The sequence below is a fragment of the Pan paniscus genome, chromosome 19, assembly GCF_029289425.2.
Source record: "Pan paniscus chromosome 19, NHGRI_mPanPan1-v2.0_pri, whole genome shotgun sequence".
Classification (NCBI taxonomy): Eukaryota; Metazoa; Chordata; class Mammalia; order Primates; family Hominidae; genus Pan; species Pan paniscus.
Window position 1 is genome coordinate 52,304,471 of NC_073268.2, and position 22,925 is coordinate 52,327,395.

At 59.9% G+C, this 22,925-nt stretch overlaps 1 protein-coding gene across 3 annotated transcripts in view; it reads left to right on the top strand.

The window, feature by feature from the left end:
- RAI1 (retinoic acid induced 1) overlaps window positions 1-22,914 on the top strand; it is a 130,083-nt gene extending 107,169 nt beyond the window's left edge. For all 3 annotated transcript variants that reach the window (XM_034942311.3, XM_055102027.2, XM_055102028.2), the window contains 4 exons: window positions 4,269-9,840; window positions 15,033-15,126; window positions 20,855-20,904; window positions 21,441-22,914. In XM_034942311.3, the coding sequence (XP_034798202.3) occupies window positions 4,285-9,840; window positions 15,033-15,126; window positions 20,855-20,904; window positions 21,441-21,452 (5,712 nt within the window). In that variant the 5' untranslated portion in view covers window positions 4,269-4,284 and the 3' untranslated portion in view covers window positions 21,453-22,914. The remainder of the gene's footprint in view (window positions 1-4,268; window positions 9,841-15,032; window positions 15,127-20,854; window positions 20,905-21,440) is intronic.
- The last annotated feature ends 11 nt before the right edge of the window (window positions 22,915-22,925 follow it).

Consider the following 22,925-nt stretch of genomic DNA (forward strand, 5'->3'; position numbering starts at 1 on the left):
CACCTTGGGTAAGTAGGTGGGATGGAACCAGTGGCCTCGGAGCTGCTGCTGGGGATCAGGAAGCCCCCAGTCCGTTTCTTTCTCCCTCTCTCCCTGTCTCCCCTCAGCCTCCCTCTCTCCCTTTCTCTTAGGAAAAAATTCCAGCCACCACCTCCCAGCTGGGCTCCCTCAGGAGCCACAGCAGCTCTGGGCTACACTGTGCCCATTTCGCTGACTGGGGCCTCAAGCCTGGGGTCTGAGGAGGCTTTAGGCCTAGTGACCTCTCCCTGAGGCTGCCCAGGGGACAGTAGTTGCCTTGGTGACAGTGGGTGGCTGGTGACCATCACTGCCCATTAGTGGACCCACCCGAGGTGGGTCTGGCTGCTTAAAGATGAGGACAGAATAAAAAAGTGAGGACCCTGGCCTGAGGCTCAGGCTGTCACAGGCTGCAGCTCAGCCCCTTGCCCCACAGCAGCTTTGGCTTGCATCCTGCTCCAAGAGACTGTTCCTCCAAAGTGGGAGCCCCTCATGGGGGCTCAGGACAGGGGTGTCCACCCGTGGTCCAGTCACTGCCGCTGCTGCTGAGGGCGTCCTGCATCGGAGCTTCCCTGCGGGTGGGCTCTGCTCTGGGGTCCTAAGCAGGGCACTTGTCCTGAACCTCACTTTTTTCTGTAAAGGGGGAGGAGAGATTAATCAAACCGTTGTTCAAGAAAGCCACACAGAGTAGGTGTTCTGCAGCCGCCTTGCTCCCGCCTCAGCAGTCCTATAGATTTCTGGAGGGAAAGGGCTGAGGTCTTTGCCTAAAAGAAGGGCTGTGCCCCAGGTGTGCCACACTGCCGAAGGCCTGTGAGAGCCGCTGGCCTTGCACCGTAGGGTAGCTGGGAGTGCCCCCACTATGTTCATGGCTTGGAGTGAGGACACCCATTGCTGTGTCAAGGGGAATCCTGATGCCCTGGGTGCTATGTGATTCCAGCTCATGCTCCCTGCTGTGCCTGGCCTGCCTCTTCTGTCCAGCGCTGAGAAGACTAAGTTCCAGGATCTGATTCTAAGGGTGAAGTGTTCGTGTATCTGGTGCTTAGAGGATGCCCTAGACTCCGCCCCTCCTGCCTTCTAGTTTCAGCAAGAACTTTGGAGATAAGGCCTGGACCAAGTGTCTGAGAGGAGAGGCAGGTTGGGGAGAAACGGATGGATGGGAATGAGTGGGGACCGTCCGGGCAGTGTGGTTGAGCTGGACCATGAGGAGTGAGCCCAGTGGGTGGGGGGTGCCCTCCCTTGTCCCCTCTCACCACCCCTTCTCCCTCCAGCCCAAGCCACAGGCCAAACCCACAATCTGCCTGCTAGGCCACTTCTTCCCTGCCTCCAGGTTCAAAGGTCACCATCGTTCTGCCGGGGCCGGGGAGGGGGGTGCTCTTTCTGCCCCCTCCTCTCCTGAGGCCTGCCCAGCCCAACCCAACCCAGCCCAGCCCTGCTGCCTGCCTCGCCTTCTGTGTCCTGTCCTAGTGCTCTTGAAAAGTAATCATAATCATAATAATTAATAACAACAGAGCCCATAGCAGGCCTGAGGCAGCCCTTAAAGAGGCAGTGCCCCCTTTTCTCCCAGCAGAGCTGGCAGTGGGACCTGGCTGGCACTGAGAGGCGGCCTGTGCCTTTGTTCCCATCCCTCCCTTTGCCTTGGGTTCCAGGGTGGTGTTGGGGCGAGCATTTTTGCCTGCATTCTCCATCAGCACTGGGCTTCTCGTGTTTTAATTGAACTGTCTTTTCTTAGCAATAGATGCTTTCACCGCATCCAGCTGCTCGTGTGTATTGGGAAACCTGCCTGTAATACAGCTCGGCTAAATTAAAAGACACAGCAGCTGGACCGATTAAACAGGGAGGGAGGAATGCAGACGGACAGTCAGGGAGGGGGTACTGGTAATAGCACCCCCTCACTGTCTCTGTCTCTCTTTAAATAATGTTTCTGGTAATGCATTTTGGAGAATGTGAAAAAAAAATAAAAAATAAAGCCGTAGAAATGTTAATGATATCCACAGGACACTCAGCAGGAAATGAGAGTGATCTGGGACTAATAAAAGCCGAAATGTAATTTGTGCAGATATACGAGGCGCAGCCTTCAGAGCGGTCCTGGGTTTGCACATTCTGGGCTCATAAACACGCGCCTGGGGAGGGCAGGGAGCGGGCGCTGTGCCCTCGGCCTGGGCACAGGCCCGCCTGGGCTGCCCTGTGGCAGTCTGGCCAGGGCAGGAGCGTGAGGCTGCCCACCTGGCAGGGAGCTGCCAGACCAGAACCAAGTGCCGTCCCCAGCTCCTCTGGGTTGGCGCGTCGCAGCAGGAACCTCCTGTAATGTTTTATCCAAGCTGCCAGGGGTAGGATTGAAGTGGGTCAGAAGGGTGGGCACGCTGCTTGTTAGGGATGCCTGCGACAAATCCAGGGAGAGGAGCTGGAGCAGAGGGAAAGCGGCTTTGATAAGCTGGTGGGCAGGGGCTCGCCTCGTGGGAAAGTGGCCGGCCCCCACACTGGGCTGACTCTCCTGCATTTGTGGGCCAGGGCAAGCTGACTCCAGAGAGCAGGAGAGGTGGTCCCAGGACTGGGCTGACGGGCTTCTGGGGGCCATCTGGCTGCCCTGGGCTTGCCCTGCTCTCAGGCAGATGGAGGCCCTCTGTCGCCTTCCCTGCATCCATCCCCAGACACTAAATGAGGAAGGCACTTGTGGTGGGGTCCGGGCCAAGGAAGAAGGGTAAATGGAGCAGCACCCCCAGCTCTCCCCCACTCCCCACCTTTCTGCCTCTTCCCTGTGCCCCTCCCCGACTCTGCGACTCTGTGTGCCTCTCCCTCTCTGTGCCCCTCTCCCCCTCTCTTTGCCCCTTCCTGACCCCTTCAACAACCTGGAATCTTTGTAGCCTGAGGCAAGCCACCCCTTCCTTTTGGAGCATTTGGGAACCAGCACTGGAAAGTCCCCTATCCCCTCCTGGGGGCCTGGGCCACACAGGCCGAGCTGAGCCCCCTTCTTCCTGCCTCCGGGCCAGCATGGTTCTGGGTAAATCCCAAACCCTCTGGGACTCAGCCAATGGCCAGCCCCTCCATGCACTTCCTCCAAAACCTGGGGCATTCCTCTTTCTTCCATCCCTCTTTGAGGGGTCTTCTGGTTGGCCAGGCCAGCGAGTCAGCTGGAGGAACCTTTACCCTGGATGCTGGGCTGTCAGATGCTCTGCTCTGAGAGGCTCCCCCAACCCACCCCGGGTCCTTTCCTGACCCAGGATTCTGCTCTGCAGGCAGGGGCAGGTTAGACCCCTGCCTGAGCCCCATCCCCTAAAATCATAACCAGATGGGCTCTTGAGTGTTGCCTGCCCCAGCCCTCACCTGCTGAGGTGGGGAGGAACTGGCCAGGAGGGGACAGGGCTGTGTCGCCCCATGTGGGTGGGGCTGGGCTGTGCCCTTCCGTGGCCGTGGCCGTGGGACTGCATCTCTACTCCCATTAGTATGCACTCCCTCACTCTGGGCCACGTAATCTGTTTATGCACGCATGATATCAAAAACAGGAGGCAGGTGCTGCTGTCTTGCGTTCCTGGGAGTCAGAGGAGGGGACATTTTATGTCTACAGTGGCTTGGCAGCCCCTAATCGATGTCTGCTAGAAGGAACAGACAGATTCCAGATGGCGTGGCAGTGATAGAGGAGGTGTGTGTGTGCATGCGTGTGTGTGTGTGTGTGTGTGCGCGTGTGTGTGAGCATACATATGCTTGTGTGCACGCGTGTGCGTGGGGACAGGGGCAGACCCTCCTCAGTCCCCAGCATGGCTGGGTCATGCTTGAACACGGTCGCGAAGGGACTAAATTACAGGATCCAGCAGGCCCCAGGGGACGAGGGAGCGGGAATTGCTCTGCTAAATGCTTTTGAGCTGTCAGGAAGGGCTGGGAGTGATGGGTGGGGGACATTGGGGAGGAGCTGGCAATGGGGGGGGGGCGGGTAGCTCCCCAGTGACCTGGCGCTGGGCAGCCGGTTTTGCCTCCCGCATCGGTGGCCGTCCTTGGCAAGACTCAGCTGCAGGCGATGTGGGAGCGGGAATTACAGAGCACACCTCCCTGACACAGAAGTTGTCAATATGCGCACAGCTGGTGGGGAGGCTCAGGCGAAGGGGGGACTATTAAGAGCTGCGCGGGGGAGCAGGCAGGGTGGGGAGGTGGGTGGGAGGGTGCTTTCTGAGGCAAAAGGAAGTGGCCCATCTGAATCGCTCATCCTCTGCCCCCTCCCCCCCTCCTTTCCTCCCTCCCTCCCTTCCTTTTTCTTTTCACAGATAACCAGCCCGAGTCATGCAGTCTTTTCGAGAAAGGTGTGGTTTCCATGGCAAACAACAGAACTACCAGCAGACCTCGCAGGAAACATCACGCCTAGAGAATTACAGGCAGCCGAGTCAGGCCGGGCTAAGCTGCGACCGGCAGCGGCTGCTCGCCAAGGACTATTATAACCCGCAGCCTTACCCGAGCTATGAGGGTGGCGCTGGCACGCCCTCTGGCACTGCAGCCGCGGTGGCCGCCGACAAGTACCACCGAGGCAGCAAGGCCCTGCCCACACAGCAAGCCCTGCAGGGGAGACCGGCTTTCCCTGGCTACGGCGTCCAGGACAGCAGCCCCTACCCAGGCCGCTATGCTGGTGAGGAGAGCCTTCAGGCTTGGGGGGCCCCGCAGCCACCACCCCCACAGCCGCAGCCACTACCTGCAGGGGTGGCCAAGTATGATGAGAACTTGATGAAAAAGACAGCAGTGCCCCCCAGCAGGCAGTATGCAGAGCAGGGCGCCCAGGTGCCCTTTCGGACTCACTCCCTGCACGTCCAGCAGCCACCGCCGCCCCAGCAGCCCCTGGCATACCCCAAGCTCCAAAGGCAGAAGCTGCAGAACGACATTGCCTCCCCTCTGCCCTTCCCCCAGGGTACCCACTTTCCTCAGCATTCCCAGTCCTTCCCCACCTCCTCCACCTACTCCTCCTCTGTCCAGGGTGGTGGGCAGGGGGCCCACTCCTATAAGAGTTGCACGGCACCGACTGCCCAGCCCCATGACAGGCCGCTGACTGCCAGCTCCAGCCTGGCCCCGGGGCAGCGGGTCCAGAATCTTCATGCCTACCAGTCGGGCCGCCTCAGCTATGACCAGCAGCAGCAGCAGCAGCAGCAGCAGCAGCAAGCCCTTCAGAGCCGGCACCATGCCCAGGAAACCCTCCATTACCAAAACCTCGCCAAGTATCAGCACTACGGGCAGCAAGGCCAGGGCTACTGCCAGCCGGACGCAGCCGTCCGGACCCCAGAGCAGTACTACCAGACCTTCAGCCCCAGCTCCAGCCACTCACCCGCCCGCTCCGTGGGCCGCTCGCCTTCCTACAGTTCCACACCGTCGCCGCTGATGCCAAACCTGGAGAACTTTCCCTACAGCCAGCAGCCGCTCAGCACCGGGGCCTTCCCCGCAGGGATCACTGACCACAGCCACTTCATGCCCCTGCTCAATCCCTCCCCAACGGATGCCACCAGCTCTGTGGACACCCAGGCTGGCAACTGCAAGCCCCTTCAGAAGGACAAGCTCCCTGAGAACCTGCTGTCGGATCTCAGCCTGCAGAGCCTCACGGCGCTGACCTCACAGGTGGAGAACATCTCCAACACCGTCCAGCAGCTGCTGCTCTCCAAGGCTGCTGTGCCGCAAAAGAAAGGTGTCAAGAACCTCGTGTCCAGGACCCCAGAGCAGCATAAAAGCCAGCACTGCAGCCCCGAAGGGAGCGGCTACTCAGCCGAGCCCGCGGGCACACCGCTGTCAGAGCCGCTGAGCAGCACGCCACAGTCCACGCATGCGGAGCCGCAGGAGGCCGACTACCTGAGCGGCTCCGAGGACCCACTGGAGCGCAGCTTCCTCTACTGCAACCAGGCCCGTGGCAGCCCTGCCAGGGTCAACAGCAACTCGAAGGCCAAGCCCGAGTCCGTGTCCACCTGTTCTGTAACCTCTCCTGACGACATGTCCACCAAATCTGACGACTCCTTCCAGAGCCTGCACAGCAGTCTGCCGCTCGACAGCTTCTCCAAGTTCGTGGCGGGTGAGCGGGACTGTCCGCGGCTGCTGCTCAGCGCCCTGGCACAGGAGGACCTGGCCTCCGAGATCCTGGGGCTGCAGGAAGCCATCGGTGAGAAGGCCGACAAAGCTTGGGCTGAAGCACCCAGCCTGGTCAAGGACAGCAGCAAGCCACCCTTCTCGCTGGAGAACCACAGCGCCTGCCTGGACTCTGTGGCCAAGAGTGCGTGGCCCCGGCCTGGGGAGCCAGAGGCCCTGCCCGACTCCTTGCAGCTGGACAAGGGCGGCAATGCCAAGGACTTCAGCCCAGGGCTGTTTGAAGACCCTTCCGTGGCCTTCGCTACGCCTGACCCCAAAAAGACAACTGGTCCTCTCTCCTTTGGCACCAAGCCCACCCTTGGGGTTCCTGCTCCAGACCCCACTACAGCAGCTTTTGACTGTTTCCCGGACACAACCGCTGCCAGCTCAGCGGACAGTGCCAACCCCTTTGCCTGGCCAGAGGAAAACCTGGGGGATGCTTGTCCCAGGTGGGGATTGCACCCTGGCGAGCTTACCAAGGGCCTGGAGCAGGGTGGGAAGGCCTCAGATGGCATCAGCAAAGGGGACACCCATGAGGCTTCGGCCTGCCTGGGCTTCCAGGAGGAGGACCCCCCTGGGGAGAAGGTGGCCTCGTTGCCCGGAGACTTCAAGCAGGAGGAGGTGGGTGGGGTGAAGGAGGAGGCAGGTGGGCTGCTACAGTGCCCCGAGGTGGCCAAGGCTGACCGGTGGCTGGAGGACAGCCGGCACTGCTGTTCCACCGCCGACTTCGGGGACCTCCCACTGCTGCCACCCACCAGCAGGAAGGAGGACCTGGAAGCTGAGGAGGAGTACTCCTCCCTGTGTGAGCTCCTGGGCAGCCCCGAGCAGAGGCCCGGCATGCAGGACCCGCTGTCACCCAAGGCCCCACTCATCTGCACCAAGGAGGAGGTGGAGGAGGTGCTGGACTCCAAGGCCGGCTGGGGCTCTCCATGCCACCTCTCAGGGGAGTCCGTCATCCTGCTGGGCCCTACAGTGGGCACCGAGTCAAAGGTCCAGAGCTGGTTTGAGTCCTCTCTGTCACACATGAAGCCAGGTGAAGAGGGGCCTGATGGGGAGCGAGCTCCAGGGGATTCCACCACCTCGGACGCCTCTCTGGCCCAGAAGCCCAACAAGCCTGCTGTGCCTGAGGCGCCCATTGCAAAGAAAGAGCCTGTGCCACGGGGCAAAAGCTTACGGAGCCGTCGGGTGCACCGGGGGCTGCCCGAGGCCGAGGACTCCCCATGCAGGGCACCAGTGCTGCCCAAAGACCTCTTGCTCCCCGAATCCTGCACAGGGCCCCCACAGGGACAGATGGAAGGGGCTGGAGCCCCAGGCCGGGGGTCCTCGGAAGGGCTCCCCAGGATGTGTACTCGTTCTCTCACGGCCCTGAGTGAGCCCCGCACGCCCGGACCCCCAGGCCTGACCACCACCCCTGCACCCCCAGACAAACTGGGGGGCAAGCAGCGAGCCGCCTTCAAGTCGGGCAAGCGGGTGGGGAAGCCCTCACCCAAGGCTGCCTCCAGCCCCAGCAACCCGGCCGCCCTGCCTGTGGCCTCCGACAGCAGCCCGATGGGCTCCAAGACCAAGGAGACAGACTCACCCAGCACGCCTGGCAAGGACCAGCGCTCCATGATCCTTCGGTCACGCACCAAAACCCAGGAGATCTTCCACTCCAAGCGGCGGAGGCCCTCTGAGGGCCGGCTCCCCAACTGCCGTGCCACCAAGAAGCTCCTCGACAACAGCCACTTGCCCGCCACATTCAAGGTCTCCAGCAGCCCCCAGAAGGAGGGCAGGGTGAGCCAGCGGGCAAGGGTCCCCAAACCTGGTGCAGGCAGCAAGCTCTCTGACCGGCCCCTCCATGCGCTCAAAAGGAAGTCGGCCTTCATGGCGCCGGTCCCCACCAAGAAGCGGAACCTGGTCTTGCGGAGCCGCAGCAGCAGCAGCAGCAATGCCAGTGGCAATGGGGGAGATGGGAAGGAGGAGAGGCCCGAGGGGTCCCCCACCCTCTTCAAGAGGATGTCTTCTCCCAAGAAAGCCAAGCCCACCAAGGGCAATGGCGAGCCTGCCACAAAGCTCCCACCCCCGGAGACCCCCGATGCCTGCCTCAAGCTCGCCTCTCGGGCAGCCTTCCAGGGGGCCATGAAGACCAAGGTGCTGCCACCCCGGAAGGGCCGGGGCCTGAAGCTGGAAGCCATCGTGCAGAAGATCACCTCGCCCAGCCTCAAGAAGTTCGCATGTAAAGCGCCAGGGGCCTCTCCTGGTAATCCTCTGAGCCCATCCCTTTCCGACAAAGACCGTGGGCTCAAGGGTGCTGGGGGCAGCCCAGTGGGGGTGGAAGAAGGCCTGGTAAATGTGGGCACCGGGCAGAAGCTCCCAACTTCTGGGGCTGATCCGTTATGCAGAAATCCAACCAACAGATCCTTAAAAGGCAAACTCATGAACAGTAAGAAACTGTCTTCTACTGACTGTTTCAAAACCGAGGCCTTCACATCCCCGGAGGCCCTGCAGCCCGGGGGGACTGCCCTGGCGCCTAAGAAGAGGAGCCGGAAAGGCCGGGCAGGGGCCCTTGGACTCTCCAAAGGCCCACTGGAGAAGCGGCCCTATCTTGGCCCGGCTCTGCTCCTGACTCCCCGAGACAGGGCCAGTGGCACACAAGGGGCCAGCGAGGACAACTCTGGTGGAGGAGGCAAGAAGCCAAAGATGGAGGAGCTGGGCCTGGCCTCCCAGCCCCCGGAGGGCAGGCCCTGCCAGCCCCAGACAAGGGCACAGAAACAGCCAGGCCACACCAACTACAGCAGCTATTCCAAGCGGAAGCGCCTCACTCGGGGCCGGGCCAAGAACACCACCTCTTCACCCTGTAAGGGGCGTGCCAAGCGACGACGACAGCAGCAGGTGCTGCCCCTGGATCCCGCAGAGCCTGAAATCCGCCTCAAGTACATTTCCTCTTGCAAGCGGCTGAGGTCAGACAGCCGGACCCCCGCCTTTTCACCCTTTGTGCGGGTGGAGAAGCGAGACTCGTTCACCACCATATGCACTGTTGTCAACTCCCCTGGAGATGCGCCCAAGCCCCACAGGAAGCCTTCCTCCTCTGCCTCCTCTTCCTCATCCTCGTCCTCGTTCTCCTTGGATGCAGCCGGGGCCTCCCTGGCCACACTCCCTGGAGGCTCCATCCTGCAGCCGCGGCCCTCCTTGCCCCTCTCCTCCATGATGCACTTGGGGCCTGTGGTTTCCAAGGCCCTGAGTACCTCTTGCCTTGTTTGCTGCCTCTGCCAAAACCCGGCCAACTTCAAGGACCTTGGGGACCTCTGTGGGCCCTACTACCCTGAACACTGCCTCCCCAAAAAGAAGCCAAAACTCAAGGAGAAGGTGCGGCCAGAAGGCACCTGTGAGGAGGCCTTGCTGCCGCTTGAGAGAACACTCAAAGGTCCCGAGTGTGCAGCTGCCGCCACTGCCGGGAAGCCCCCCAGGCCTGACGGCCCAGCTGACCCGGCCAAGCAGGGCCCACTGCGCACCAGTGCCCGGGGCCTGTCCCGGAGGCTGCAGAGCTGCTACTGCTGTGATGGCCGGGAGGATGGGGGCGAGGAGGCAGCCCCAGCCGACAAGGGTCGCAAACATGAGTGCAGCAAGGAGGCTCCGGCAGAGCCCGGCGGGGAGGCCCAGGAGCACTGGGTGCACGAGGCCTGTGCCGTGTGGACCAGCGGCGTCTACCTGGTGGCCGGGAAGCTCTTTGGGCTGCAGGAGGCCATGAAGGTGGCCGTGGACATGGTAAGAGGCCAGCCCAGCCAGGGTGGGGAGTGTGGGGTTCCAAAGGACAGGCAGGCAGGCAGTCGGGGAGCCCCTTGTTTCTAGTGTTACAGTGTGGGCCAAATGTGTCTGCAGTCTCGGGACAACCTGCAGAGTCCTGAGCCTCTCTGGGGTGTGTGGGGGAAGTGGAGGCACCCGTCTGGCTAAGGCAGGTCACACTCACCTACCCTGTCCCAGGAGACTTCCCGCCGGGGCCCGTATGCCCAGCCACCGCCACTCTCCCACTCACCTGGCATCTTCAGGCTCCAGCCCCACCCAGAATCCACTGGGCCCCTCCCCATGCTGTCACTGGAGATGCCAAGGCCCAGAGAACACGAGGACTCCCAAGATTGAACATCAGGGCTGCCCCGGGCGGTGCAAGAGCAAGTTGCCCACCCTCTGTTCCTGTCTCCATTGCCTCTGGGATGAAGCTAAGGGCTCAGGAAGACCCTCTCTGGCGACACAGGCTTGGTGCATGGACCCAGTCACAGGGTTCCTCCCTCTGCAGGACAGTCCATGGGGTCACACAGTCACAACAGGCAGGGCGGGGCAGACCCAGACCCTCTCACCATTGGCTCTGAGACCAGCTTTGGAAGCCATAGTCACTGAGCACCAACATGAGAGAGGGAACTCTGGGGCTGTGCCGCCATGCACCTTTGGGGCTGTGACCTGCCCTCTCTGTGCCTCCGTCCCCTCGCCCCTAACGTGGGTGTGAGGGTGCCCATGGAGGAGGGGTCGGGAGGGTTAAAAGGAGGGCACCTCTGAGCCCACCGAGCACGGCAGCCCTGTGATAGTCAGTGCAGAGGGGCCTGGTGGCTCTGGTGACAGCAGGGTGACGTTCTTCGTGGTGTCACCACTTCCCCAGTACCATAGAGTACCTCTGTGCCCTTCTGAGGGAGGGGTCAGTGGGGGCGGTGGGGTCCACCTCTCCCCTGGGGCCATGCTTCTGCCCCCACATTCAACCCCGACTCCACTGCCTCATCCAGACTTCCGTGGAGTGACGCTCCCGGCTCTCAGCGCTGTGTGGTGGCTCTCAGTGGGGACGCCTGCAGCCTTCTCTGGCCCCTGCCCTGAGTCCCATCCCCTCCACTCCTTCCTTCAACCCACTATGTGCGGCTGAGGTCACAGGGGAGCCAGAGGGGCTTGGCAGGGGTCTCCAGAGGCCCTGGACAAACACTGCCTGCATCTGAGTGATTCAGTGACCCAGCACAGTGGCCCCAGCCGGTGGCTTCACCCCTCCCCCTGCCCAGCCTCCTCCCCCGTCGCTGCACTGCCCACCTGCTCCTCGCAGTACACCCCTGCAGCCCCTCTGAGCAGCCCCTGCTCCTGACAGTTGCCGTGGCATTGCCTGACCAAATCAAGGTCCCGGTGGGGGCCCACTGTGTTTGCCACCCACGCCTCCTAGTGTGTGTCTTGGGCACCTGCTTCCCACTGCCCATGGGGATGGCTGGAGACCTTCTCCACGCCCAGACGCCCTGCCCACCTCACTCCACCCTCCACCTCAGAGGAAGGCTGGCCCCGACAGGACTCCTGCAGGTTCCTGGTGCCGCGGGCCTTGCTTGCCCAGCAGATGGTGGCCTTGGGCCTCTTCCCTCTCCCCTTCCCAGTTAGTGATTTTTTGCCTCTCTCCTGCTTTCTGTCTCTCTCTCTCTCTCTCTCTCTCTCTCTCTCTCATTACTGGCTCCTTCCCAGCGCCTTGAAACAGGTTCAAGTCTCTCCCGTCATCAAAAAATAATAACCCTCAGATCACCAGCCCCAGCTGGCTGCCACCTCCCCTGCTTCACAGCCCCATTCCTGAAAGCCTTGTCCCCACGGTGTCCTCGGTCCCGCAGCCTCACCAGGGGCTCCCCGACACTCACGTCCCACCAGGCTGAGATCAGGTCATCTCCACATCCCCTGCAGCCAGCACTGGCCGGCCGAAGGGAGGAGGAGTCAGCCCTGAGCACCGACCACCCCATCCTGTCCCTGGCCCATGGGTGTCTTAACCGCCCATGCACACACAAGGTCCTGCTGGACTGAGGAGACAGTGTGTGTTGGAGAGGCGCTAGCTTCCCTACACCACACGGGGGCTGGAACTTGCCAGCCCAGCCCATGCCTGTCTGCTGTGCCATGCTCCAGAAATGGCCTGACAGCCTGCGCAACTAGGGCTGCCCCGGGAAGGTCGGAACCAGGAACACCCTGCCAGACAGATGGGACATCCTGGGAGAATGGGCAGAGTCTGGGGCTTCCCAGGGTCACTTTTGGCTCACCACCCCTTCCTGCCTCAGTGGCTTGGGGGCGCCATGCTCCTTGGAGTCAGACCCTGGTTCAAATCCCAGCTCTGCCGAGGGCTGGTTCCATAGCTCCAGGCAAGTCACGCATGCTCTGAGAACTCCACAATGTCAAACCCCGTTAGCAGGATTGTGGGGTTCTGTGGATCATGTGGGACCTGCCTGGCATGTGGAAGGGGCTTGGGGTGCAGCTGTGTCCCTGGCCCCAGCACTGCCACACCCCTCGGTACCTTGACCTCACTTTTGCGCTCTGGAGGGCAGAACCTCTGAGCCAGCTCTCAGGGATACCTTTTTTCCTCGATGGCCTTTTCTGGGAACTGCCCTCGCCTGCTATCTCTGAGCCCTGCCTGCCCTTCCCCCAAAGCCATCATAGACCCCTACCTCCTATTCAGATGGAGCCTGGCCATGGAATGCTTGGGGTGAGAGGGACCCATAGCGGGCTCCGGGCATTGTTAGGGGGCTAGGTGGTGTCTGCAGAGGCCCCACCTGTGGCAGGGTTTACATGCCGCCACCCCTGCCCTCCTCTTGGGTAGCTGGGGTCAGAAGGGCCTGAGGCCTCACTCTTTCTGCATCTTAGTTTCTTCACATCTAAAATGCTATTCATATGCCTGCCTGAGGGCGGTTGGGGCCTCCGTGCAGTAAGTGGAGAGAAGCCTTCAGCCAGAGGACCCCCATATGCTTAAACATCCAGACACCGAGGGCCACTCACAGACAGCAGCCGGCTTGTGTTTCGTCATCCCTTTTGGGTCAGGAACTGGGGACGCTGGACTCCAGATCTCCAGGAGGCCATCCCAAACTAGGCGGGAAGGAGGCCTCAGCCCTGAGCTGAAAACCTGAAATTCTAGAATAAACCCTAGGCCCCACTCCCAGCATGGGCAGCGGGGAGGGGAGTGTTCTGACATTTCTCAGCTGCTGTGGGTGGGATGGTGCGCCCACTCTGAGCATGTGGGGTCCTGTGGGCCCCTACTCCAGCCTGGAGGCAGCTGCAGGGGTCAGAGACCAGCCTGGAGCCCTCGGGCAGGTTACTCAGCCTCAGCTCTCATTGGTAACCCAGGTAAAAGAACAGTAATCCCATCATAAGGTTGCTGTGGGCATGAGGCTTCCAGCCATGCCTGGCACATAGGAAGCTATTGTCGTTTGTTTCACTGGCTTTGCACTTGGGCACAGGCTGCCGCCCTCTCTGCTGCCTTCTCTACCTCACCCCCCGCCCCCAGCACGGTGGCACTGTGGCTCTGGCGCCTGGTGACTTCTCCCTCCCCGGCCTCAGGTTTGCTTCACTCTTCCAAGGGCCTTCTTGGCGTGACTGTCCTGTCCTGGCCACGTCCACTCCAAGCAGCTGGTCCAGGTGTGGGGCAGCCCCCAAGCTCAGCAGAGGACAGTTTTGAGACTTAGAGGAGGATGGCATCAGATTTACATGAAGTCAGCCATCTCAAGGGATTACCACGTCACCGCCTCCTCTCACAGGTCTGAGAGCTGGTCCCCTGGAGGGTGCAGGTCTCATCCTAGGTAGAACAGTCCCAGCCTAGCTTCAAAGTGCTCCTGCTGCCAGAAAGGGTAGAAAACCATGCTGAATGCCTTCACTGTTGCCTGGAATGGGAGCCTCAGTTTCACCATCTGCAAAGTGAGATTAATGAAAGGGACCCACAGAGGGCTGTTAGAGCCAGTAGGCGGCCATGCGCGGTGGCTCACGCCTGTAATCCCAGCACTTTGGGAGGCTGAGGTGGGCGGATCACGAGGTCAGGAGATCGAGACCATCCTGGCTAACACGGAGAAACCCCGTCTCTACTAAAAATACAAAAAATTAGCCTGGCGTGGTGGCGGGCACCTGTAGTCCCAGCTACTGGGGAGGCTGAGGCAGGAGAATGGCGTGAACCCGGGAGGCGGAGCTTGCAGTGAGCCGAGATTGCGCCACTGCACTCTAGCCTGGGCAACAGAGCAAGACTCCATCTCAAAAGAAAAAGAAAAAAGAGCCAGTAGGCCAGGCGCAGTGTCTTACACCTGTAATCCCAGCACTTTGGGAGGCCTAGGCAGGCAGATCACCTGAGGTCGGGAGTTCGAGACCAGCCTGGCCGACACAGTGAAACTCCGTCTCTACTAAAAATACAAAAATTAGCTGGGCATGGCAGCATATGCCTGTAATCCCAGCTACTCGGGAGGCTAAGGCAGGAGAATCACTTGAACACAGGAGGCAGAGGTTGCCGTGAGCTGAGATCACGCCATTGCACTCCAGCCCCGGGGGGACAGAGTGAAATTCTGTCTCAAAAAAAAAAAAAAAAAAAAGCCAGTGGACAAGGACACACACCACGCCCAGCACACCAGAAGCATGCAGCAGATGCTGGCTGGTAGCCACAGCCATGGTAGTAACTGGCATCACTGGCCCAAGGGGGTCTCCCTACCCAATGTACCAGCCCAGAGTGTGCTAAATGACCCATGTTTGTGGGCATGTGTACCCCAGTGCTGAACCTCCTGGTAGATTTTCAGGCACCATTTTGGAGAAGGGAGGCAGGGACCACAGGGGGCCAGCCAGCCTGTACGGGTTTTTTGTGTTTTTTTTGTTTTTTGAGACAGGGTCTCACTCTTGCCCAGGCTGGAGTACAGGCAGTGGCGTAATCTCGGCTCACTGCAGCCTCAACCTCCCAGGCTGCAGCAATCCTCCCACCTCACCTTCCTGAGTAGCTGGGACTACAGGCACACACCACCACCCCTCACTATTTTTTGTAGAGACAGTTTCACCATGTTGCCCAGGCTGGTATCAAACTCCTGGACTCAGGCGATCCTCCCACCTTGGCCTCCCAGAGTGCTGGGATTACAGGCATGAGCCACTGCACCTGGCCTACCAGCCTGTAAAGCTTGAGGGCTGGGCTCCAACTGGAGACTCACCTGCCTTTCCTTTCTCTTCATCAGATGTGTTCCAGCTGCCAAGAAGCCGGGGCCACCATTGGGTGCTGCCACAAAGGATGCCTCCACACCTACCACTACCCGTGTGCCAGCGATGCAGGTACGAGCCCGCCCAGGAACAGGAGGGCATTGGAGCCCATCCAAGCAATCCAGGGGGACCCTCCCTGGGCACAGCTCCCCAAACCCAGGCCCCATCTCACTCTTCAGTTTCCCTCTTCTCTTGCCCCAGCAATTCTTTTATCTTTCTGTCTGCCTAGACCTCTGCTGGGCAATGCCAGGGACATGGAAATGAGGCATTCCCCAGGCACCTGCTTGAGGAGTGCCCAGAGCAGCGAGGGAAGATAGAGGCATAAATTACAATGTGGAATGCTGTCTGCGGAGCCGTCATTGCCAAGGGGCAGGGAGGATCTCAGGCCTCAGAGAGAAAGGGGTATTGGAGGTTGGGCCTTTGAAGGATAAATAGGAGTTCACTCAGCAGAGACAAGGGGAAAGGCACTACTACAACAGCAAAAACCAACTGAGTTGGGGGTGATGAGGTTCAAAACAGACTGAGACCCATGGAGCAATTGTGGAAGTTTTGAAGCAGGGTAATGGGGTATGGAGGTAGGCCCAGGCTCCCCGCATCCTCTCCCCGGTCCTTCCTCTCACTCATGTATTCATTTGTTCCGCAAGCATTTGTTGAGTCCCTACTATCACTGGGCACACAGAATGACCGTGCATGGGCTGGAGCCACCCAAGAGCCCTTACCTTTATCGACCAGGTGGGGAAACTGAGGCTCAGAGACATTCCTTATTTCATCCAGAGAAAGCAATTGCTTATGGTACAATATTAGTCATTGGGGACAACAATATTTTGGGAGATATGGGGCCAACTTTGGCCTGGATTCGAACCCTAGTGGTGGGGGGTGGGGTGGTTTTCGTTCTTGTTTGAGACAGAGTCTTGCTCTGTCACCCAAGCTAGAGTGCAGGGGTGCAGTCGTGGCTCACTGCAGCCTTAACCTCCTGGGCTCAATCATCCTCCCACCTCAGCCTCCCGAGCAGCTGAGACCACAGATGTGCGCAGCCACGCTGGCTCCTAGTAGTGTTTTTATATTTATTTATTTATTTATTTATTTATTTATTTATTTATTTATTTTTGAGACGGAGTCTCACTCTGTCACCAGGCTGGAGTGCAGTGGTGCGATCTTGGCTCACTGCAACCTCCGCCTCCCGGGTTCAAGCGATTCTCCTGCCTCAGCCTCTCAAGTAGCTGGGACTACAGGCGTGCACCACCACGCTCAGCTAATTTTTGTATTTTTTGTAGAGATGGGGTTTCACCGCTTTGGACAGGATGGTCTCCATCTCTTGACCTCGTGATCCGCCCGCCTCAGCCGCCTAAAGTGCTGGGATTACAGGCGTGAGCCACTGTGCCCGGCCCCTAGTAGCGTTTTTAATGTGTGGTCTTGAGCAAGTTGGTTGATACCTCTGCACACAGTTTCCCCACCTGTATGATGGAGATGATAATAGCCCCTTCTCTGCAGAGCTGCTGGGAGGAGAGTGAAATAATGAACACTACCCACACGGTGCTGCCTCAGTCCTATTTTGGGTCCAGCCTCTGTGACCTCTCCCCGTCACCCTCAATCCCTCCCAACTCTGGCCTGGAAAGAGGTGAAGTCATAACCCACCTCCCAGTGGACAGAGTCCAGGCCCCCCCAGGCTCCCGTCGCTCTCCTAGCAGCCCCAGCTACTGCCTCCCCTCCTCACCTGATGCCCTGCTGGCTTTGCCTGGACAGGGGACCACAGCCTGTACCCCACCTGCCTGGTGGGTCCCCAGCCAGTGTCAGCCCAGCCAAGCTGCCCCAGGGAGGACACAGAGGACTCTGAGTGCTGACAGTTGCTTGGCGGGGGCTGAGCTGCCAGGACCCAGCGGGGAAGGGGCTTGCTGGAGCAGGGACGTGGAGGATTCTCACTGGCTTCACCCTCCCACTCTGAGCAGTGTGAGCCAGAGTTTAACGTGGACCCTGCCACTTGCCCAGGCATGTGGCCACACTCCCCATAATAGCTGCCACGAGTCACATTCCTCCTTCCACAGTGATTAACTTAGCGCCCGCTCCACTCCCAGCCCTGCTACAGAACCATGTTGTTTCCAGCCATCTTCACAGATTGGCTGCCTCACCCACAGCACACAGCATGGCGTGGACAGTCCCAGGACTTAATGCCTTGGCTTTCTTGCTCCATGTCCTATGTTCTTTCTCCTACCCCAGCACTGCCCAGCCCCCCAAGGGGCTCACCCTTGAGTGGGACAGACAGCAAAACTGTGGTTCTTGGCCACAGTTAGGGAGACCAGACAGGAAGGAGAGAGTATGCACTGTGGAAGAGGTTCATCCTGTCTGAACAAGGGAGAAATCTAGGAAGACTTCCAGGAGGAGGTGACATTTAAGCCAGGCCTCAAAAGATCGGGGGAGCTGGGTAGCAACTGTTTAGTGGTGGGACTTGTATACTAGGCTTTGAGCAAGAGAACTTTTATTTCAGATAAAATCCTAGAAGGATTCCTCATATAACAGGGATCCCTGTAGCACCGTGAAGATTGAGGCAGGAAAGGGACTGGGAATGCTGCAAATGGAGACATACACCTCAGAGACTGAGTTGGCACAGAATCCATGGGACTTGATGATGAGGGAGAGGGAGGTGACAAGCCTGATGCCCAGCTTCCCCATGAAGGGGAGAAGTAGGGTGTGGACGTGCAAATGGAGTATTAGCTGCTGCTGCAGAGCTACTGGCCCTTCCAGGCCCAGCTTCATGTCTCCAGCACCAGCCCTTCATTAGTTCTCAAAAGGGTGTGAGTTGGCTGCAGGCTCTGCTGGGAGCAGGATGATCTAGGGTGGCCCCAGCTGTGCCAGCTTGTCTTTGCTCCATGCAATCTCTCATCCTCCAGCAGGCTAGCCTGGGTGCGTCCTCATGGCAACAGCAGGGCTTTGAGAGAGTGGAGGTCACAGGGCCTCTCACAGCCTAGGTCCTGGACTTTACCACGTTCTGTTAGCCAAAGCAGGTCCCAAGTCCAGCACAGAGAAGTGCAGGCCACCTGGGGTGAGCTGCAGAGCCACACCACAAAGGACCTGGGTGCGGGGAGGGGACTGGGCTGCTCTGCCAGGCCATCTACACACACGGCAGTTCCCTTTGGCCACACGGCAGTAGAGGCAGCTGTGGACACACAAAGTGTAGATAGCTGGGCTCAGGATCGAGTCTCGCCCACCATCAGCAGGCGAGGGCTCATCAGAGCCCTGGAAGGGACAAAATAGCAGGGTTGTGTTCACCATGGAACAGCTGGCTGAGGAGGAGGGTGGACCCCTGGGAAACTGAGGAACAGCTGCCAGAGAAGGCGAGGGAGAACAAGTGAGCTCGAGAGTGAAGGCGGGGAGGACGGGCGCTTGGGGTGCAGGGAGGGCCCCCAGCGTGACTCTGCCAGCCAGGCGGTGGGGGGGGCGGGGGGGTGGGAGTGAGAGGGCACTGAGGGAGTGGGCTGGTCAGGCTGATCTGATGTCTGGCCAGGGAGGAGCCCCAGGCCTCTGTGTCAGGCACTGGGACTGCAGGGCACCAGGGCTGCCCACTGGCTGCCAGCCTCTGCCCTGCACTGCGCTGTCCTGGCCTACTCATCCTGCCCCCTTCCAATTCTTGTTAAGGAACCCACTTTGGAGACAAGCAGTGACTGAAGAGCAGGCAGAGGCTGCTACACCACAGTGTCCTGTCTGAACCTTTCCCCACTCAGGCCCTGGGGCCAACCTGTCAGTGAGTGCCCAGGTTCCCCAGGTGCAGGCACCAGGTCAGGAGCCAGATCACTGAGGACTGGCCTTGCCCAGTGACGTGCCCCATGTGGGGTGGTGCTGGGGCAGTGCTGAGGGAGCCAGTTTGGAAGTGGCGACCTCCTACCCTCAACTTCCCTTGGTGGGAGTGCCCGCAGCTACCCAGGCGTGCCAGGGGCAGGCCTGGGATTTTAGCCCAGTGTCTTTGGAATATCTAGTTCAGCCCCAGAACCACATCTGGCTTGCCTGAGCCAAGGGAAGGGGAACAGCCGTGGCACATCTCTAGCTGCTGGCCCTGAATGGCAGTTTCCAGGTCCGTGGCACTCCAGCTTCTGGAGACAAGGGCATACCGCCTCAGAGAGGCCTGCTACCGCCCAGCCCTGCCCTCAGGGCTGCAGAGCTGTCCCCGCCCTGCCTTCTGGCCACCACCCTGTCATGATGCCATTGCACAGAGCCACCTCCAGTGTGAACAGGAAGATTGTGTTGGAGAGAGCACCAGCCTCCAGCTACTTTTGGGTCTGGGGTTTGTTCAGAACAGTGGCTGGTGAGGCTTTGGGGGAGGGGAGCCCAGAAGGGGACTAGAGACTGGAGGGTCCCTGGGGGAAAAGCCAGCTTCTCCCTAGGTGGCAGTAGGCAGGGGAGTGGAGACTCCCTGAGATAGCAACACCTCCTGGGCCTAGGTGGGCATAAGCACTGGCCATGCTTGGTTGTCCTCTCTGCCCCTGCCTCCTGCACCCACTGCATGCCACACATGTGCAGGGTGGTTTATTTTTAAATTTTATTTTATTTTATTTTTTATTTTATTTTATTTTATTTTATCTCAGACAGGTCCTGGCTGTGTTGCCCAGGCAGGGGTGCAGTGGTACAATCACAGCTCACTGCAACCTCCGCCTCCCAGGCTCAAGTGATCCTCCCGCCCCAGCCTCTCGAGTAGCTGGGACTACAGGCATGCGCCACCATGCTGGCTAATTTTTGTATTTTTGATAGAGATGAGGTTTTGCCATGTTGCCCAGGCTGGTCTTGAACTCCTGGGCTCAAGCGATTCATTCACCTCATCCTCTCAAAGTGCTGGGATTACAGACATGAGCCACTGCTGCTGCCAAGATGGTTTCTATACACTCCCATCCTCAATCTCCATGATAGGCATACAGTAGGTGGCATAATGCCCATTTTACAGATGTGGAGACTGAGGCTCAGAGAAGTAGCAGATGCTCAAATCCAGGCTTGCAACACCACTACCAGTCCATCCACAGGGGTTCATGACATGCTCACTGGAAGTTAGTGAGCTCTTCCAGGGGCTGGGCATACATCCAGGGAAGAAGACAGAGCTGGTGCCCTCTGGGAGCTTGCCTGCCAGTGGGGAAGAAACAAGGAGCAAGGCCGGGTGCGGTGGCTCACGCCTGTAATCCCAGCACTCTGGGAGGCCCGGGCGGGTGGATCACTTGAGGTCAGGAGTTTGAGACCAGCCTGGTCAACATGGTGAAACCCCGTCTCTACTAAAAATAGAAAAATTAGCCGGGTGTGGTGGCGCATGCCTGTAATCCCAGCTACTCGGGAGGCTGAGGCAGGAGAATCGCTTGAACCTGGGAGGCAGAGGTTGCAGTGAGACGAGATCGCGCCACTGCACTCCAGCCTGGGTGAAAGTGAAACTCCATCTCAAAAAGAAAAAGAAACAAGGAGCAAGACAAGATCACACAGGCCAGTCTCTTAGGAGGCAGTGACAAGTGTGGCTGGCAGAGTAAGGCGGGAGGGAGGGAGAGACTGAGGGACTGCCTCAAGTGAGGAGGGGCGGCACGTGGAACTCAGGGGGAAAAGCTCTCCGCGGAGGAGGTGAGGTGAGTCAATACTGCCAGGCCAGGGGCCGCACCCGCGCCGTGGAGTGGAGTGGAGTGTGGAGGGTTTTGTGCAGGATCTGATTAACTCTTTGAAAAGAGCCCCTGCAGTCTGGAGCCTCGCGGGCAGTGCGGCTCCCCTCCTGGCTGCAGACAAAACCCCACAGCTGTGGGGCCCCCACCCTGTCCTAACCACCGAAACTTCTCTTTGGTCACAGGTTGCATATTCATCGAAGAGAACTTTTCTTTGAAATGTCCCAAACATAAGGTAGGGGACCACAGTGTTTTGTAGGGCGAGGGGTGTCAAGCGGGAGAGGAGCCCCACCTCGCACCTCCTTCACAGTCCCCTGGGCCCCCTTGGCTGCGCAGCCCGGCAGGGCCCAGCCCTAGGGGAGGGAGCTCTCCCCGCCCACCCCCAGGAGCCCCCGCCGCCGTCCAGCTCAGGTCCCTGTCCACTTGCGCGCCGCCGCCGCCGCCGCCGAAAACCCGCAGGCGTCGGGGCATGGGCAGCCAGGGGCTGGAGGGCGTCCCTGGGACGGCCTCCCTGCAGCTCCCCAAGATAGGTGACAGAGTGGGGCAGGCGGGGGCGCGGGACGGTGGCACGGAGCTGAAGGCGAAGGTGAAGGTGAAGGTGGACGGGGTGGGGCCAGAAGGGGTGGTGCCGACGGCCTCGGGCGGAGACCCTAGCCGCGCTCTGGGGTCGCCTGGGTCTGGGGCTTAGGGGGCGGGCCCACACTGGGGGCGGGGCCTATGGACTGTGAAGTCCGAGGTCGTCGGTAACTGGCGGGCGGGCGTCTTTTGCAGAGGCTGCCGTAGTAATCCACCCCAACGGCCGGAGGAGCCGCCGGAGCCCGCCTGCCCGCCCGCCGCCGAAGGAGAGGAGCCGCCTGCGCAGCCCCCGGGCCTTTGAGCTGCTCCCAGCGCTGGTCCAGAGCCGATCCTTGATCCGGGTCCCGGATCGTGGATCCGGCCGCCTAGGGCTCAGACTTGCGGCCCCGGGTTGGGAGGAAAACCCGTTCCGGAGCCGCCTGCTCCCGGAACCGGACGGCACAGGGCGTTCTTGCCCACCCCAGGGGCCAGGCTTGCGGAGGGGGAGCCCGCGGAGCGGCCAGACTCCCCGGGGCGCTCAGCCTCCGGCGAGGGTGGGAGACGGCTTTGTCCTGGGGACACTTTCCCTCTGGAATCTCAAGACGACGTGGCACACATTCCACGTGGGTGCTGCCGCCACCCCAGTCGGTCGTGGCGTGCAGCTGGGAGCCCTGGGCTTGGGGGTGGGGGTCGAAACAGTACTGGAAGAGGCGGAGGGCGGCTCCTAGCTCCGTGGACTAGGCGGGGGAGAAAGGAAGCCTTTCTGAGAGCGGGCTAGGCCGGCACTGGAGAGGCCGGAGCCTTTGGAACAAACCGTGCGGAACGCGTCCAGGGGCCTTCCCGCCCAGCCTTTGCCAGATCTCTTGTGCGGTTCGGGCAAAGCCGGGGTAGACCTGGGCTATGCTCAGTTAGGGGTTGCGGGATCCCCGAGTGTGGGCGGGACTGGGACACCCTTTGGCCTCTGTTTGTCCCCTTTCCAGTCCTCCACCCCACCCCTGGAGCCCAGCCTGGGAGCGCAAAACCCAAGAAGCGGCCAGAACGCACCTCCGGCGGACGCGCGACCGTTGAGCACCACCAGGGACCGCCGCGCCTACTCTGCACGGGAGCAGGGACAGCGCTAGATTTCGTGTACAAAACCTGTGTACCCCTCTATATATATGTTACATAGAATGTATATATGTTGGGAACATGCTCGCTTCTCCCGTGTGTCGCCGCCGTGCGTCGTGCGCCCGCAACAGAGCCCCAACCGGGCCTTTGCCGGGTAAGGGGCTACCGCGACGCCACTTGTCCACGCAGCCACCACCGGCCCGGGCCAGTCCCTGCCAGTCCGTCCGCCTGTCCGTCCGTGTCCTCAGCTCTGTCCACGCTTCGATAGGCCTGACGCAGCCCCCAGCCCAGGGCCGCCCTAGCAACTTCCTGTACATATGACTGTAAAATGGTAAACGTGTGTATTATATCTGGCCTCGTTATATAGTGTATATATATGTATACATATACATATATATAATATATATGAAGACTGTAAATGTTAAGACGACTAGTGTTCTTATTAGTATATTGCTTCACACTGAAGATTGTGTGTATCGAGCTGTTTCTAAAAGATGTTTATTTTCCTTAAGAGTAAAAAACAGTCATTGCATTCAGAAAAAAAAAAAAAAGTCAATAAAGATACAACGATTGTTTTGGAAAATCTGCAGCCCG